This window comes from Charadrius vociferus, unplaced genomic scaffold, assembly GCF_000708025.1.
Source record: "Charadrius vociferus isolate BGI_N301 unplaced genomic scaffold, ASM70802v2 scaffold230, whole genome shotgun sequence".
Lineage (NCBI taxonomy): Eukaryota > Metazoa > Chordata > Aves > Charadriiformes > Charadriidae > Charadrius > Charadrius vociferus.
In genome coordinates, this window is record NW_009646500.1 from 518950 (window position 1) to 539213 (window position 20264).

General features: G+C 36.5%; 1 protein-coding gene across 1 annotated transcript in view; it reads left to right on the forward strand.

Annotated features, from left to right (window-relative positions):
- TRDN (triadin) overlaps window positions 1–20264 on the forward strand; it is a 140680-nt gene that overhangs the window by 78712 nt on the left and 41704 nt on the right. The window contains exon 12 of the mRNA XM_009883240.1: window positions 3640–3699. Coding sequence (XP_009881542.1) covers window positions 3640–3699 — 60 coding nt within the window. The remainder of the gene's footprint in view (window positions 1–3639; window positions 3700–20264) is intronic.

Here is a 20264-nt window from a genome sequence, read left to right on the forward strand (position 1 = left end):
ATTGCTGTGACCAAGGGGAAAGTTCAGTAAATTGTTGAGCTCCTCTTGCGACATGCAAATCTCTTTCAGTTTTTGTTTGCTCTGACAGAGTATCTGTGCACAGTGGGATCCACTCCACACTGTTCAGGATAAGGTTCTCAAAAAGCAATGGTGTGCAGATGAGGAACTTTACTCCCTGACAGGAAAATATTTTAAGTAAGTAGGGGTCAAAGATTACAGAGAGCCATAGAGAGTGATGGTGGTTTTTCTCTTTCTTTGCATTTTTTTTTTGTGGGTTCCCCACCACCACCACCGCTTTAACTGACAAATATTAGCAAAGTGATCCATCTTAACATTAAACATTAACAGATCACTTTGTAAGTCTTCATTAGAGTGCGACCACAGTGACTGTGTACTGAACCATGGCAGGTGAAAGTGGTAATGAGCAGCTGGAGAGAAGGAAGGAAGGGGTCTCTTAAACTGCCCTTATCACTGGAGATAGGGCTGCACGCGTTCAGTGAAAGATGCCTTTTCTACTTTCGCCCTTCCTTTTTCCACCAGAAGCTGCTGCTGCCCAGCTAGATGCTCTCAGAAAATTCAGTTCTATATTTCGGTCCCACTGTGACCCAAGGTGAACATAATTTTGAAGTCAATATGGTTTTGCCAAGACTTCCTGATCCTGCAATCCTTACTTTTCCATGCTCAAGGGAGTAGTTCTGCCAGCTTTTCTGCAGCGATGTAAAAAATGTAACAGTAATCACAGAAGGGTTGTTACGATGTCCCTGCTGTTGCATCATTCCTTACTGAAATTAAAATTTAAAAAGATAGGTCATTTCCTAGGGTAAATCAGATGAGATCCAATGACAGAAATATCTATGACAGTTTTTATCAGTAAGAATCTAGTCCCAAATGTTGACATGATTTATTAGTATGGGATGAATATCTGTGCCACTATTACAGAGTTATAAGGTGAAAACTATACTGTGAATTTCTCTTTTTAACAGGAGAGTTTAAACTAATATGAATTTTTAGCCATGGAAAGACATTTGGAAAATCGTATTAATTTAAAATTCCTTAGGTTTCAATCTTTGCTGATTGGCAGAATTCCCATGAACTTCAATGGGATTTTACTGTGCACCTTGTTATTTCATATACAGTAGAAATGCTATTCTTATTTATCATAGTTTAACATTTTGCCTTCTTTTTTTCTTATAAATCCCAGTTTTCAGGGGTTGAGTTACTAAAGAGATCCTATGAGAAGATTAATACAAAATCTTTCTTCTCAACTTCAACCAAGATTAAAGCTTTTTTTTTTTTTAATTTTATTCAAATTAAATTTCCACCAAAAAAAAACCCAAACCCAACCAACCAACCAACCAAACCAGCCAACTCCAAAACCAAACCAACCAAGAAAATCCCAATAACAGAAACACCCGAAGTCCATTTTAATTCTGGTCTATATTGCTATGTTTAAAAAATTGATTATTTTAATATCAATGAAATGGTGTGAGTTGCTAGGCCCTCAGGCTATGTCTATATCATAACCTAAATAGAACCATCATAGGATTGTGCTCTGTCCTGTGATTGTCCATACAGCTTGTGTCCCCAACACAGTTTTGTCCCCTGCCATCTAGCAGTCTTCCGTACAATGCCCAATACAGTCCAGGGGCTCTTCCCAATGGGCAGCACGGATGAAGGCAGCTTGTTTTGGCAAAAGAGGGGTAAAAAAACCTCAGCTCTGTGGGCAGCCCTGCCATTTGCTTACTGGGCTAAAGAATTGGCAGTGGTCTATTTTAATTATGAATACAGACTGCCTCACTGAGGCCCCATTTGCAACTGCATTGAAGTCAGTGGAAACACTTTGCTGACTTCAGTGACTTTAGATGGTCTTACTGAGAGTACAGATTTGTACATACTTGTTTTCTCACACATACACTGCTATTTTTTTCAGAAAATTAGCACATAGTCTTAGGGCAGATATTGCAGCCAAACCCTTGAGATTCCTTAAGGATGGAATCCAAAGCTGGAGCCAGCCAGAATGACAAATTTGAATTCCTAAATAGAAAAGTAGAAATTATTATGAATATTCATTAAAGGTTTTAAAAGCAGTGTTTATGGCCACAGCCCTGTGTACATCCTGAAAGATTTGCCCCAGGTTCTACAATACTGACTAGTATTACTCTCGTCATCTCAGTAACAAGAAATAGCTGTATGGGTTCCTATCGATTAGTAGAAACAATTGGATATTTGCTGAGCTTGTAAACCCTTTCCTCATTTCTATAACTACATAGGAAATCATGTTCTCCACCCCAGGACTTCTACGGCAGTCAATGTAATAGAGCAGCAACCACATAAATGCCTCAGCACCAACTAATACTGATGCTCCAGTGAACTATGTAAGAAAGCAAATAATACAATGAGTGTTACATACTTGGGAATGGCATTTTGCATTTAAATATAACAGTTATGCCATTTTTTAAGTTTTAAGTATTCCAAAGTTTGCATAATTTTGTTTTGAAGTTGGCAAAGAGAAAGTGGCTTTGTAGGTGAACAGGAGAGAGATGCAATAGGAGTCGGAGAGAGAAGAGATGTAGCTTCTGTAGCCGAGGAACTGTGCTAGAACAGTCTAGCACAGATGGATGAATATGTTTAATTCAAGGACAGTTGGGAACTAAGTTAGCTAACCAGAGTTGGCATTTAGTCATCAACCTCTGATTTTCAGAGCTAACGATGTCCCTTAAAGTCCAGTGGGGCAACATGCTTTTTTTCCGGCCACCTGGAGAATTCAGCAATAATATTGCAATTCTTTTGCACCGACTTACAAATGCTAACTTTTCTTCACCATTCTTAGCATTAGAAATTTTTATTAAGGTCTTCAACTCTTCTTATGTACAGGAGAAATCAATAGATAATCAACATTTCTGAAATCTGAGTTTCATTTAGTTTCGGAAGCCTTAATTTCTGAATAGCACAGTTTTAATATATATATGTCTCCAGATTTAATATATACGTGTATATAAATATTTGTAAAGATTAGTGTTTGGAATATAATTGTGTAGTGAAACGATAGAATTCCGTGGAAAAACTCACTGGTACAGGAGTGTAAGTACACAGAGTTCTCTTTATATTCTCATTCGCTAAATGTACACATTGATTATACTATTAAAACAACACTAACAAAATACTGCAATATAAAACTTTATTGAATTTTTCCATCACCTGGCTGCGACTGTTTGAAATGGATCTTCAAGGATAAGAAAAAGTCTTTGGGACGTGTGGCCAGGCAGCAGTTTGTACAGTACCTGTGGGGGGGTTCAGGACGTGTGCCAAATCCATGGCTGGGCACTGCTGACCTGGGGCACACACTGTGCCCTGCCAACCCAGAACAGTTGGTACCTCTGTAGCAGCGGTAGCTCTAAAATTCTTGGCTGTGTGGCTTGAATTAGACCTGGACAAGAAATTGCCTCTTCCTGAACATGTGAATTATTTCAAGGCCACGAAAATACCCCAAACATATAAGTAAGACTATCCCTGAAATGTTTTTCTGCACTGCCAAGTTTTGTCTTCACTGTTAAATAGAAAAAAAAAAACAAACAAAAAAACCAAACCATTTTAACTTTACCTTCTTCATTACTCTTTTTTTCCTTTTTGCTCTGTTAGATCAATATGCATTCTGTCGCTATGTGATTGACATGTTTGCGCAAGGGGATTTTTATCCAGGTACTTTCCTACATCATGGAACTCTGTTCTAATATTCTCTTGTTTCCCTGAGAGTTTCTGCTCCTTTATGTATTAAAAGTGTGTTTTGTATTGTTGAAAGGTCTCACAAGTGCAACAAAGTGTGTGCAAATAGTTTTAATAAAGCATAAGAGCTAATGGCTGTATTATTAAAGCTTTTAATTTTCTGTCTGTGATGCATGAATTAAAATTAAGGTTATGTTAAAAGTAGAGTCAATGGAAGGCTACAGAAATTGCTAAAATAGTCAATGCTTTTTTTGGCTGAGATGCAAGAGAAAGGAGCTTATTGTTAACAGCTTATTGTTCTTTCTTTTTTCCCACACAAATAGCAAGCCTTAACCCCAGAATGCTTCAAAAATAGAACGGCCATTGTTTTTCCTAGTACATAAAATATCTTAGTTGATCCGTCGCTTCTGTGCTTTATCTTCTCTCTTCCCACATCTCCATGCCGATCTGTTCTAACAAAGACACTTAATTATTAGCCAAAAAAAGAGGAGCTAGAGCTACTGATAATGTCTGAGCATCATCTCAAAATATTAAGTCAACCTACCTTGACCTTATTTAGTGGGCACTCTTCATTCTGAAATCCAGTGCAAAAGGACATACTACAGAGAGGACATAATCCTAGGAACGATAAGCAACGATATTTATGAAAAGAGTCAAAGACAGAATATTTAAGGACACGCTAAGTCTTACTAGCTTTGTTTAGTCAGTTATTTGCTCAAGAAGCTTTCCACTGATACTACTCTGAATTGGATGTGTTTTCTTATCTCTACCTTGCGGCTTAGGTCCTCTCTTGCCGTGCCTAGGTCCAGCAAGAGCAGGGAAGTTCTAAGGATGTAGCTGAGAAACAGAGACTCCCGAAATGGTGAGAGGGAGTACACAGATTTTTGCAGAGCGAAAATGAGCAAGCTTAGGATTTTGGAGGGAGAGTGTTTGTATGGCCTGTTCTCAAAGAGGGACATGGGAAGATAGGGGATTCCATTATTTTAATGGAAAGTGTTATATCACCTGTAGGTGTGTTATATCACCTGCAGGACTTCTAAAGACAGCCAGTAAAACAACAGAGGGACAGGTCTAGGATCAGAGTGGGAGAAAGGTTCACAAAACCTTCCAGAGACCTTCAGCTATGCTATGATTTAAAAAGTAACCCCCCGTAACAGATGTGATTCGCTCAGTTTCTGGCTTTACACAGCTGTACACAGATTCACATGGAGATCTTCAAGATCTCTTACAGTTCTCTTGAACTTTGCAAGCAGCCTTGACACATGTCAGAGCCCTTTTTTTTTCCAGAGCTCTTTTACACTCTCCAAAGGCAGAGCAGACTTGCTGTGGGGAGGGAGTTTTGGAGAAGATTGCTTTTCAGTTTTGACCTTTCCAGCTATGAGGTAACTGGAGAGACCATGGAGGGGAGCAGGGAGATAGGGAATTCTGTAGCGGCTTGAATTTCAGAAGATAAAAGACATGACTATCTGCCTCCCAATGTTTGCCTTGTGTCATTTCAGTGTGCTATGACAGAGTTGTGCTAAGAAACCACAGCTTTAACAGCTGAAAAATGTTCAACGGTCATTGGCTTGTCAGCTGGCCTTACAGGTGAACAGCTAGGGTGACTGCTTGAGGCCATAGAATGTGGAAATAGGTTGTAAAGCAGGGTCTTAACCTTGGCTTTCCAAAACTCCACCCATGGCTCCGCCTGTAAAGCAACTGCTTTTTGACCCACTAAGTCATTTGTCAACATCTGAAGTCAAATGCTGTGAATGGTTGTTTTGATGGAGCCTGATACATTTTTGTAGGAGATAAAGTAAAACATTGCCTTCAAAACAAGCTTTAGTCAACCTGCAAGCTGTGAAAGGCAATGCTGAAATATCCGGGCCATATCTCTAAGAAGCAAGGTAAAGGCCAGGTACGCCCAGGTCTGCGCTCTTTATAGAAATCATTGAGGAGAGTGCCACCAAACACTGCTCAGCTAATGTTTTTTACTGCCTTTCTCAGGCAATGTGCTTGTTTCACACTGGCCTTTGTGAACCGAAATATTACTGTAATTCATTTTCTTGAATAGATAAATGTGGGGGAAACACCAGCACACTAAGTCCCTTTAATAACTCTAATATCTAATTAGCTTTAAAATCTGCTATATTTTATCCTTTCATCGGTTTATATATTTTATGGTAAATTACATTGTCTAAACAAAGACATCTGAGTGCAATTCAGCTAAGGAATTTAATTACAGTCACCCTGACACCACAATACTTTAAAACCAGGAATCATTTCTGTCAATCCCAATATTGCCATTTGTGAAAGAGAAAAAGCACATTTTTCTCATAGAAAATTCCTTCACGTGGTATATTGGCTTTTTGTAGGATTGTTTACACCAAACATGAATTTCTGTCTTCTTGAGTTTATAAGAACAGTGTCCCACTCATTAAATTCCTTAAGCACAATATATGGCTTTGTGATTTCAGTAATAACAATACCATTCTGTATTTATTCTTTGACAATATTTTTGGTATATTTGTATTACTGAAAAAATCATATTAATTACTGGAAACTACAGATTATTTTAGGTTTATATAAATTTTATGCAAGAATTTATAGCAAAGTAGACCATTTAAGATGGCATTTTACAGTCATCAAATAATTAAAACTCAGATCCTTGTGTTTCATTAATTAGACACTCTTTTCAAAAAATATCAATTAATACATTCTGACAGTCTCTTGAACGATCTGTTGGAGGTCACTTAATGCTCTTGTGTTGATTTTAACAACCGAGGCTGAAACGTTTTTCATTTACTTAAAGTTTTGTCATGTTACTGCAGTCTTAGCTTTTTAAAAAAGAACGCAATGTATGTAAACTGTACACAACGAATTCATAGGAAGCTATAGAAGGGAGAATACTTGCTAAGCTGCTTCGTGAATCATTAGCTGGTTTTCCTGTTTCTGTTGCCAGTATTTGTCCCTAATACTGACTCATTTCATGTGGATCCTCCTGTAAAGTGTAATAATCACATCAGTATCAATTATCTTCTGAGAATTCTATTTTAGTTTTTACGAAAGAAAAGTATCTGAGGTTCTCAGCCCTCTCCAGTAGATATCAGTAGAGTTTTAGCCATAAACTCAGATAGGTTTTGCTAAACCAAAACTCCATCTCATTAATATCATGACTGCAACCGTGACCTACCCTGGATTCTACTGAGACATTTATAGATAGCCCTCTTGAGCTCTACTGTTTACAGTATAAAAAATGGTTTTCTGATTTTATCTGATGAAGTATGGAGTTTGAGAATATTTTTCACTTTCTGTCTAACAGGCATGTGATAAGTGACAATTGATCTTATTTATCCCTGGACTACAGTTTCTCAGCCAAGAACGGGCAGTACTGTCTCAGCATTAACAAATGACTCTGTCCAAATTGCTTTGTACTCCTTTCGGCTGCCTGTAAATGAATTAATATACATTTCTTCCAGGGTTAATCTTCCAAGTTTTACTTCTAAAATTTAAAACCTGAAGAGGAAAGCTTGTTTTTTAAGAGATGCTGAATATATATTAGTTCTGACTGGCACCTCTATTCCACTGACACTGATATCAAAATAGCCTTTCTGACGCAGAAGGCCACTGATTTTCTTTTGTCTAGTTTCATGGATATAGTCTATTCCATGTATTTAGTAATTTACTTCATATTCCTGAATTTTGTTCAGAGTAGTATTTCTAGTGTTCTTATTCATATTTTTATATTTTATTGGTAGGAGGAAAGGTCCTATTTTAGTAAAAAACTTCACCTTGATTTTCATAACTATTCTTTTGCCCTTAGAGAGTTTGAAATCCTCACCCATGTGGATGGATTTCAGGGACACAAGTTGGTCACTCTTCTAGCGTGCAGCACATGCTTCTCTAAGTTAACTGGATCTCCTCTATTTTATTCCCCCTGTGCCATACTCCTGTTTTACCACCCCTCCCCTGTTTTCCCTGAAATATTTGCCAGCTTGCTTTACATTTACAATTCCTGAACCACTCTGGCAGATCAAATAGTTGTTCCAATGAAATGCCTTTTTTATTTTGCAGCTACCTAAAGTGGATTCTTGCGTGTCTGTCTTTTTGCATGCCCACCTCAGCATGTGGTTGTGCATGCTGGATACTGCTGAATCAAGAGTGATAAGCATCTCTTGGGTATTTTGTCATAGCATGGCACCCTTGTTTCCCACAAGCATACTCTATACTTATGGTCAGATTTTGGTTTCATTTTAATTTCTTGAAAGTTTATTTTACTGTGTTCTAGTTTTGGTTAAAGAACTAGCATTTCACAGTACACCGGACTCACAAAAGGATGATCTTTATAGTTACCTAATTGACAACAAAGACGATGGGAGCACAGGTGTGACATTATTGTCAATTTAGGCTATCTAAATTCTTTGCACCCAATTGCCCCACGTACCTTATACCACTACATGACTGTTTCCAATAACAGCTAGACTGCAAAGGAATGCGGCCATACCATTTCCTTCCATCAATTTACCCTCATATGTTTATTGTGTATTTCAATGCCAGGGTCTAAAAGCCAAAGTGATGGAGACAATTTTGCTAATCTTATTCTGTTGAAAAAATATTTTCTTTGGAGAAATTCATTCAGATTTCTGGCAGATTTATATGACAAGAGCGTATCCTATAGGGTAAACCAGTCATCCCATCTTCTCATTAAAAAATCATTGAAGCCTCACCCTTTGCACATATGCTCATGAAAAAAAAAAAAACAAAACCAAACATAGACAGTTAAGAAATTCAGGCAATTTGTGGTCAGAGTCCCTAGGGAACACTACAGTCTTCCTGATTCAGGAAAAAAGTGGCAAACTGAATATCCATGTCTACAATGTTCTTCCATGGCTTGTCTCTTCTCTTCCATTGTCAAGAAGCATTCAGTCAAAGAGCAGGGATTATTGCTATTGCACAATATGGTAAGAGCATCCCAAGACATTGTCAGTATGATACTTGCCATTTAATATCCCAAAAGGTTTATGGAGATACTGGTATAAAAGTACATCAATATTACAAGATTATGGAGTATATTACTGAAAAAAAAAACCCACAAAACCTGAGTGCATTAAGTCCCTAATTTTGAAAGTAAAAATGCCTGTATTTGCTGTGGGTGGGCTGCAGCCCTGCAGTTAAATACTTGTCCTCTGCTGTTCAGATAGCAAAACGCTTTAGGCTCTTGAACTATTTTTAAGTGTCACTCCTACTCGATTAAAGACTAGGATGTGTTGTGGATATATCAATGACAGGGTGTAACTTTTCACCGTGTTTCATTACATCTACATGGGGACAACTTTGACACCGGTGTAGTTTCTCTGGGCATGTATTTGATGCAGTGCAAAAAAAATTAGTCATAATAAATATGAAAGTAACATGTTGCTTGCTTTTGTTTGGAAAAATTCAGCACAAAAAACTGTGGACCAAGTTATACAGTTTCACATTTGAGAGAGAACGCAAAGTATATTACTTTTTTTTCTATGGAGAGATGCTTTCATATGCTACCTACTCAATAGCCCTCTCCCCTAGAGTAGAAAACAAGCAAACCAGATATTTATTTTAGTGAAATGGTAAAAGGAGAGTTTGGGAGCTGTGAAACTTTTACAGTTTTACTTTTTAAACAGGAAAGGTACCTAAGAATGAACATTTATTCTCCCTCTGAGGGCAGTACTGTACCTCAAAATTTGCAGAGACTCATCTGGATTAATCTTCAGAGTTGACAGTTAATTATCCATCAGTTTGTAAAAAAGTTGTTCATGTGATGAAACACTTGTCGACACATTTGTTTCTGCTGACGACATAAATGGAAAAGATTGAATGACAGAAGCATTTATTCCCCTAGCAATCTCCTGGGAGAGTTATGAATACTTTTCAAACAGTCTTGGAGGAAAGAAGGAATGAAGAGTAATTTTAAATATATGTATGAGAAACTGAAAATTAAGTTTTAATTACAGAGAAATTTCTAACTAATTTATTAATGTGCGATTCTTAGAATAGTTTTAGCTGTCATTTGGAGTCTAAGTATTGCTTCTTTACATTTCTATTCAGTTATGTAAAACTATGAGAAGACATCCACTGATGTCATTTTAACAAGGTTCTTGTCTACCACTCCCCTCTCACCCCAAAAGCTGTGTCTATTTGGTCAAATTCTGAAATGACATTGATCTCTTAATGGGGACATTATCAGCACAGAAACCTGACACCATCCCACAGAGGCAAAACAGCTATCCATTATTCTCTGTTTATAGCGTCCCACCATGCATGGATCAGAGCCAGATGCTGGCACACAAAGCTGCATCTGTCAACACTCTTATGGCACTTTATTGTAACTTTGCCAAAAAAAATTCAAACGGCTTTCACTCTCTCAGAAGCAGCTACCAAGGGAATGGTTGGTATTCTGCTTCTGTAGAGAGGAACGGATCTCTTTCTTTGATAGTTCACTGCAAGCCAATCTGAGAAGTCAGACTTATGTGATACAAAAGAAAGCCAAAACCTTTGCTGATGTCCATGAGTCTAAATCCTTGATTTTAATGGAAATAAACCAATCTAATCTGTGAAGGCAGATAGACTAGACTAACAAAAGTATTCTCACGCTTGTATTATATTTTATCACTACTATTTCATGTTATAACCATTTCATATATTTCAGTAATTGAGTTTCAAAATCAAGGGTCATTTCAAAAGATTCATTAACAATGTCTGAAAAAAGCTAGCTGTGTTGTGGAGGATCATCAAAAGCCTCAACCACATTAGTTGTGAAAAATTAGCTATGTAGAAAGTAAAGGCAAAAGTTAAATGCCGAAAAAAGAGCTAATAATAAACAAATTGAGTTTCATACGAAAAACATAAAAGTAAGTTTAAGTAGTGACCTTGTAAAATAGTTATTACATTCAGTGACTCATTGTCATAATTGATTTCCAGTTAGAATTATTATAACAAATACTGATGGTATTTCAAGTAGGTTAAAAAATGGAAGCTTTATAGAGCTACACAACCCTTCTTCAGTATTCAATATCATTATCAGAAGTAAATTCAGTATGAAAAATATTTGCAGAAAATTATTTAAGGCAAAAGTAGTTTTATCTGTATTTTTGAGGTATAACTGTCGAGGAAACAACTCAGAAACCTAAAAACTGTAAGTTCCAAATATCCAAATGTCATTTCTTTCTTAGAGCTTGGATGGCTTCAAGTATGGGGAAAAACACTATTCCCCAAAGAACCTCCTTTTCAATTCTAGATTTATTAGCTTTTAAAAATCAGTATATTGCAAAAGAACCCAGACACTGATTATGTATATTGCAGATTTTGCTGTCAGTATTTCTGTATGGAACACACATAGGATTAGTTATTTAAAGGGATGGGATACAATTGTTGATAGAGCTGAGGTTGCATTACAAATAATGTTGGTAGAAAAGACTGTCACTGAAGTCAGCTACGTATAGCTCTGCCAAACTTCAGCTGGTAGGGTTCAAAACTTGCCATTACAGATTATTCTTCCAGTAAGGATGATTAGTTTAGGCAAAATATTTCAATCATTTCCAAAACTCAGAAAGATATTTTGTGTTGGCCATTTAAAATTTGTCTCCTTCAGTCCTTCCCTTTCAAATCTTCTGAGTGTTCCTAAACTAGCTGAAAGTGGGACTCACTAAAAGTCTTGACTTATTTCTTTCACAAGTTGCAACATCTGCTCAGGAATACTCTGTTAGCAGACAGCATAGACAGAGTTTAGGACTATCTGCATGGATCCACCTCTTGGTTCTGTCATTTACTAATGTTGGAGAGCAAGCCTGACCCACAGAAAAACTTTGGTCTTGTAACACTGAGCACTACAAAATCTGTATTTTAAACATTTATCAACCTAATAGTCTCTGAAGACCTTAACCAATTGTTTAATCTCCTTACACAAGGCCTGGGAAACTATAAAGGCCATCAAGGATTTGCTTAAGCCAACAAAGTCCGCTAACTACATTTTAAATAGCAACAATCTCAGGAAACTAGGAACCTTACATGGCTTTCAAGCGAAAATCTGTCTTGGTTATACATCTCTAAAATATATATTTCTAAAATTGTGAGCGAGCTAATGAATCCATTACCTCTAGAATATAGTCCTGAAACTGTCTCAGGGAAGTTAACCACCATACAATGAGTTTCTCTCAACTTTAATAGAAAGGAAAATAGCTGGGATCTATGCAAATGTGCCTTTAAACACTTCCTCGTGCTGAGTACACTGAAACATCATGAAGAAGGAAAAATATATACTGAAGGGCTTTCAGTTTTCTTGTGAATTTTTCATTAACAAGACAAAACCTATAGCTCCATGTGGGTCTGAGAGAAGTTACTCTCCTTGTGCAAATATAGATTCTGTGCTATCTCTGCTGCAAAATGATGAAGCTCAGTTTTAACAACAGAAACGGTGCCTGGTCACTGTATGGTACAGATAAGAACAACACAGACAGGATCTACAAATGCTTTGACAAGATGCATTCCATCATAAAACATTTCCAGCTTAGCAGCATTTTCTCACCTCTTCTGCTGTGAGAACCTGCCATGCAGAGGACAGAAGAGAGTTCAGCTGTGGCCTAAGCAGCATGTGCTCTGCCTGCCTTGCTTATGGCCACGTCCTTCTGCATCTAGTCCGCAGACACTGTGACAGTTAGCTGTGGCAGGTCCATTCCTTTAACTATTCTCTGTCAGGCGCTTCTTTCTTTTGCCCTCCACTATTTTTCTGCCTGTATCTGCTTTGTCATAAAAGACATGCAACTTATTGACATATACCTAGAATGAGTCGAGACTGATTTACTTTTTCTTCGTCAGGAAACGATATTCTTCCCTCTGGTACTTTACTTTCCTTTCTCTTGTTTCACTTTGTCCTTCAATACACTGGTACTATCTGACAGAGTGAACAGCATGTAGGGTTCAAAAGGCATTCAGTGCCCACACACATCAAACCTAAACAACCCTTTTATCTCGTTTTTTTTTTCAGTTGGGCTTGACAACAAAATTCTTTCTCTTTATGTGGTATTCATTCATATAATTGCTGGGGGTTTGGGGAGCACTGTGTTACTAGGCAGCAGTTACAGTGTGAAAAATCATGTGCAGCTCTTGATTTCAGTCCTGGAATATTTTGGTGGCATGTAGTGTTGTCTTTATGTAGGACTGCAAAATGAGATGCTTGCAATTCATTGCACCTCACTTGGATACCCAAAAGTTAATTGCCAAACTTTAACCTTTAGCTGTCTTTATAGCCAATGGTATGAAATGGAGGCCTCCAGAGGACAATTTCATCCTAAAAAAGATGCCTAAGATAGAAAAGATGAATCACGCTTTGAAGGTACCAATTTCTCTCCATTGACTATAAATGGATCCCTCGGGTGACTTATCTAGATTTGACTGTCTAAAAGTTAACTTTTAAATGTCTGGTTGAGAAAGAGCCCACGTACATTCAAGAAGCATGCTAAAAATGTGCAAGCAAGGATTTAATTCAAATGAAGACTTGAAATTACAAGTTTTCTATAAGATTTCAAATGGCATTATTAGGAGCTCAGCCAGGAAACCAGCAGTGCCACTCTGAGAAGTATGAACAACAATAATGACATTGCTACAGCATTTTTGGGAATGAGAGAAGGGAAGAAGGAGGAAATGTAGAGGGAAATATTTTCTTGAATAAATATGGAAGTCATTCCCTGTCCAAATGTGCCAAATCAAACGTCTAAAAAATTTTAGCATGAGAACAAGGCCCTAGTCTTTACAGCTTTCACAGAAGTTAAGCTTTGGAGTTTTTATTTGCTATATTGCTTACAACATTTTTTAAAAAAATTATTTATTTATTAATTAGAAAATTTCAGTTATATCCATTTATAGGCATGGTAAGTTAAGTCAGCTTCCCAAAAATCATAGAGAAGGCCTTGAGCACATGGGTTAGAACTCAGGACGGTGAATCCCAGAACTTTTTGTCCTCAAAAAAACCCTTTTTATAAGAAAGAGGACCTTTCTTGGGAAAAGGAAAGTGAAGGAGCAATTAAAAGTTATGAAAATGTGGTTGTCTTAAAGCAATCATGATCTCTAGTTTTACAGATTTTTGTTCCAGTATTTCATATAATTCTTCCTACCCTTTACGCAGAACCAGCAGCTCTAGTTGAGATTGTTTCAGGCCATGCAGAATCCACAGCTGTTAAGGACAATTGCATCAAACCAAACATCACCGTATGTTTTAAAGGGTGTAATTTTTAGCCTCGATTTTCAATATTTATTTTTTTACTATCACTATGTCATAATCTTGTAATTCCCAAAAATATTACAGCCGTGGAACTTATAGAAGAAAGAGAAAGATTACTGAGTTTTTTAATTACACAGAGCTTAACCTTCAAAGGTATTAGATATCTAATGCCTACATAATACTTACTTCTCATTGATTTCAGTGGGAGGGAGGAACAGGAGTTAGTAGCCAACACCTCTGCACTTTTGGGCCCTACTCCTGATATTTTATCTAAGAAAAACTCTCCTTTCTTTTCCCTCTAACTTCAAACTGCATTATTGAAATTCTAACTTCAGAAAAATGGTTATAGATTCACTCTCTTAGGTATTTGTCAAGTATAGACAATACAGGTGGCATAATCATTAATTTCTTGTGTCTCTCATTGTGGCAAAAAGATTTAGAGAGGTGAAAAACTTCTTGGATTGTGGTCACAACTATTTGGATTCAGCTGGACTTCCAGTGATTTCTATGCTAAACATATTTATTATCTACAGATATGTCTAATTCTAAGAGATTATAGTATCTGTAATTTGATTTTTTTCAATGCTGGGCTGTTTTTGTTTAGCAAGACCTGGCATATGCAATCTTTCTTGAAGACATAAAGTTTTAGCATTCTTCAAGTAATGTCTAGGTAGCTTTTCTTACTGTAGCACTGAATGTTTCTGAGATGTAGTCCGACTAATGTCAGTTGAAATGATGCTATGTACAGATAAACCAAATACAAATAACTCATAAATTACTGAGCAGTGATCCCATGGCATAGTCAGTGTCTGTTGTCTTTCATCATAACAGCTTATCAGTGCCTTCCATTCTGTTTAATTGTTAGCAGCAAGTATTTAATTGCAGTGTTTTCTTTTCTCTGTTTTAATTACTTTCCTGTGGATCCTTCACATTGTGAAAAGTATGCATCTATACCAACTCCTGATATTCATGTTAATTATGCTAGGGATAACTGTATATAATACTAATTTCTTAAATGTTATTTGGGGAGAGAGTGGAAGGATGAATATGTCTTTTCATTTTATAATCTGCTTTTACAGTCCTTTTGCACTCCAGTATGTATCAATAACTATAATAACCCATCATTTCCACACAATAATCCATCATTTTCACTGTCCTAGGACTTAGTTCGTTGAGACTTGGCTTTCAATATTTCTAAACATAACATGTAGGATTATTTTTACCTGCTAAATGCACGTGGTAAATAATGGGAGGAAGTTGAGACAATTTAATTTTCAACTTTTTCAATTCTATTTTCTTTTAATGTCAGGAAAGGCTGTGTGACTTCTTACTTAATGTGTAATGACAAAACTTAAATTTTAACTCCTTAATCACTTCAGTCTTCTGAACACAAAAATTAGAACAGCTTTCACAAGATATGGGTTGAGCTAAAGAGAGGTTTTGGAGCCGCAATGTAGTAAAAATCTCTGGAAAAGAATTCTTAACAAATATATTATTGTAAACAGATTTAACTGCACAGGTCTGTCGTGCAGCTAAGATACATTGCATACATTTTTAGTTGGGACCAACAGCATTGGCTGTAGGTTAAGACAGAAAAATAAAACCCACTCATAGCTCCACCCATGCTTCTCTCGCCTGCTCAATTTGTACACTTGTTATGCATACTTGCATTGTGTGAGATGATACAAACCCACAGGAAAAAAAGAAATCAAACAAATTCCCAGCTGTGACTTTAATTGGGTTTGGGGGCTGAGTGAAAAGCTACCAACCAACTGATGTTCACAAAACCTCCAGGAATCTGTGCCAATGGAATCTCACACCTGCTCAGTTACCAAATCAAGCAGGGTTAGAAAAACAATTTTCTGTTCAGAAACATCACTCAATAAATATCTGTACGTATTTGTGTATTTATGTGCATGCACATGTACACACATGCTTGTGCATGCACATGTATATAGTATATGTTATATAGGTATAAATGTATATAAATGTACACAAAAATGCATCATCAAAAACAAAGGATGAATGCAAATCTCTATGTATTAAAAATACACATAAGTTATGTATAAGCTAGACATAAATTAGACAGTTACACATAAGTTAGACACTATGTAGACCTCCAATATTATCTGTAATATTTTTAATATATTTTAAATGCAAGAGGAATATATAGATAGATTGAGCATTACCTATATTATCTCTCTTTTTCTTCTTTTCTTACGCATCATAATAACAACTGGCTGATAGCCAGCATAACAAAATATGAAAATTTAAAGGATAGTATTGCTACTGGTAATCATTGCATGTACTGTAGCAGTGTTTTTCGTTAGGTAATATCAACCTCATGCAAAATGAGAGTTTCACTGTATGTTGGGCAATTATCCATTTAATAAAGAGCCAGATCCTAAGTGCAATTGAAAAACTGAAATATATGTTGGCTACTAGGGTAGACCTCCTTAAAAGCCTCATTTTATTATCCGTTAATTCCATCTGCCACTGACAAAAACCGAGTTCCAAATAGGTTATTAAGACCCTGTTTAAACTTTTTTTTTCCATAATTTTGTTATACTTTTAAGACATGTGAGCTACATCTAGATTAGTAAATCAAACTCAACTCAACTGTTCTCTAAATGCGATTCCTTCTGTCATAGAGTGTTCTGCATCCATTACACTTCCTCAAGGTCAAAATAGGCCGGCTGCATCCCGGCTGTCTGTTGGGAGTGGTCTCTGGCCCTTGCTAACTCCTGAATTGAGCCAATTAATTATTTGAGTCATTAGAACTTCTCACAGGTCAAAATTGCCAAAGGCTATTCAAAAAAATGTTGCAGGATATGTATGACTGAATTCCAGAGCCCAGTAACATTCTCAGGCACCATTTAATTTACTAGTGCACATAAAACCATCACGTTATGATGTATTCCTTAGAAAGATTGCCTATTTTGGGCAACTGTATTTCAATTCATTCCTTCCCCTTAATCAGAATTTGCATTGTTCAAAACAGCTACACAATCTCACCTCTTGATCCTCAGCTTTTCTTTCTTAATGAAAAACTGTTTCCTCACAGTTTTTCATGCACACATACTAAGCAGAGAAACCCTTCCTCAGAATAGTGACAGTCTAATTTCTGAAGAATAACTACTGATACCAAGGGAGAGGTTCATCTTTAACTTCAAGTAACTCACACATCAAAACTGGAAGACTGGACAGAACGGTGGGACTCCATTAAGATTTCAGTCCTCTAAAAGTGTATTTGGCAGTCTTACCTCTTCCTGCTGTTCCATGTCTTGTTCCAGGCTTCATGAAACATTTTATTTGAATTTACTTTTCATAACAAATGACTCTGCAAAAAGCACACGAACTGCATTTCAATTATTTCTACTATCATTAGGAAAAGATGTCACATCTGGGCAAAATGAGATTTATCTGAAAATATTTTGCTACGCTGTTTGAGAGGCACTGTAGCAAAGTGTTGGTGCTGCTGGATTGTAGGATTCCCACTGTTCAGATAGCTGGTATATGGGTATGAGGAAGAGTACGGTCATAGGAATGGTGTTTCCATGTATTGCTTTCTGTGGTGTCATTATTTCTCTTCACATCCAATTGGAGTATTCAGCCGTCTACAATGCCTTTAGTTGTTTAATAATAATAATAATTTTAGAAGAATTTTCTTTTATCCTGTGATCTTTTGATTTAGAAAGATAAATTTAGAGACTTTATGTCAATTAAGGTCACTGCAGACAAATTGAACTGGGCAGATCAGGGAAGAAAGAAAACCCACATGATTTGCTGTTATCATAAGAAATCAATTTATCCTCAATGCTTGAACATGACATTTTTGACACATGTAGAAAGACACTTCCTAGATTGAGAAAAGTAAGGTAATTAAAGTTTGTCTTGTATTCCTTATCATGTAATATAAAATCTAAAATATTCATAAACCAAGTCAGAATGAATTTCTTCATGACATCTCAAGTGATTTAATAAACATCGATGACAGAAATTTCACAAAGCTTGAGGACTGCATCTTATTTTCAATAAAGTATTCATGTTACCGTCTCGTGTCTTAAACCTTTGCAGCATATTTCTTTCCTTTCAGGGAGTGGAGGAAGCTACTCATGTCTTAACATGACACTTTTTCTCCCATGAGCTTAAAGTCAAAACATTTCACTATTCCATTTTACATCAGCTGTAATTTGTTGTCAGATAGCTGTTTACAATATCGTGCACGAAGGAGGTATCTGTAGCACAACTGCATGGACAGATTAGGTGTAGAAATATATGCACATTTTTGTGTTTGCAATTACATCTTTTGGAGCAATCAAACCAACCCTAATAAAAAAAATAATAAAATAAAATAAAAAAAAACAGAAAATCAAGTCAAATGAACCTTTTAGACTTATCTCATAGTAGAAAAATAAAGTTTAAATTTGAATTGAGAAGCAAATAAATATGCAGACACTAAATTTCAGTGCACTTCTGTAGCTGCATTTTTAAAGCAGCGAGATAACTGTATGTCCGATAATAATAGTGGTAATCTGGATAATGACTTCTCATGATTCATGGACTAATCTGATTGTCCACTGGGATCATTAAAAACATCCTGCCTTCCTCTCATTTACATCATGGATATGTGTCCAACTGGCCACTGCTGGAGTCAAGATAGCAGTCACCATTAATCCTAATGGTCTGATCTGCTGAGGCCAATTCCTCTTTTATATTAATGATTTCTCCGTACTGCAGAAAACCATTTGCGCTTTATAACTTACAGAGAAGAGAAAAAGGAAGAGAAAAGGAATTTGACTTAGGATATCCCCTTTAACATATTTCATCAAAAGAAGAGATAAAATATTTATTCAGCTACTGTCCTCTGCATTCCCATCAAAGTGAATAGAGAGACATTTAATAACACATGGAAACATGAAAGGAGCTTTTTATCGGAGTGGATGGGAACTTGCTCAGAACAAACATTCTGGCCTAAGGGAAAGTTTTTGATCTGTGAAGCCGAAGCTTTTGGTGCTTAAAACACTCTCATATTGGATCATGTGGTCAATTTGCATGAAATAAATGATTTGCTTAAAACTTGTAAAACTATAAAATAGAACTTGACAAGTCATTAGCAATAAGTGGTATTGCACTGGCATTATACTAACTAACAGTGGTGCAATCATTAGAAAACTGCTGCTATAGCAAAGAACAGGAAGATAATGGGGCCAGCCCATGCTTTGACCTAGAGGTGTTAGATCATTGCTCCACACAGTAGATACCACACTGCAGTCCACATTATTGACTATCCTTCTTCATTACTGATCTACTCAACATTCTGAGCCACAGCCCTGTATTGTCTGTCACACAAAACAATTAGTCCAGGTTACAAAATTTATCACTTTTTCCATCTAGGGATATGTAATCTAGTTTAGGCAAAGGCAAAGAAAAAAAAAAACAACCCTAAACTTTAGTCTAGGGCTTTACTCAAAACTAGCAGAGAGAATAAGATTATTTACCTGTTCTTCATTAATTTATATACTGGTTTTGTTTTCATTCTGAACTAGGAATTCAATAGATGGGTTTTCTGTATGTTGTCAGAGGTTACGGATATAACTTTTCTATTCTGGCTGGCAACAGATGGTATTCAGCGTCTCGTTAGCAAAGTTTGCAAATTCAACATGATTTTTTTGAAGACATAAATTGTTTGTAAAATCATGGCTAGACATCTGGATTTCTGAAGTTTGCCTACCATTCATTTTAAGGCTAGAATCATTCTGTGATGAGATTGGTAAATATCCACTTGTGATAGGACAGGAAATGCATGTAAGACCTAAGATTTTTACCATTTGTTACACAGCACCTTCAGTGCATTGCTTTTGTCAGTGTGTCAACATTTTGTCAGTGGCTCAGGCATGTAAGTCAAGTTTGAGCAGCTCCATGTGTGATATTTTATACAAATTACTGGACGAATGAAACTACATGCTTGCAAATTATTTGTCTGCAATTGTACATACGCTGATGAGATAATCATGCAATAAGAGAATGGTGCTCAAATCCTACTGCTGTCTTCAAGATGATGCTTTTCTCACGCATTCCCCATGAGCATACATAGCTCTGTAAAAGGAGAGGGGTAAGTATGATAGTACTGTTTCCAAGGCTCATTAAGATCTTAATTTCTCTTCTATCACCGAGCATGAGGCATGGTTTTGAGTTTCTGATGTGGAGCTGGAGCTGAGATTTAACAGCCTGATTGCATGTGGACTCTGGTGGAGTGAATGTATGCTGGTGCATATGACTGAACTGATACTAAATTTAACTACTTAAT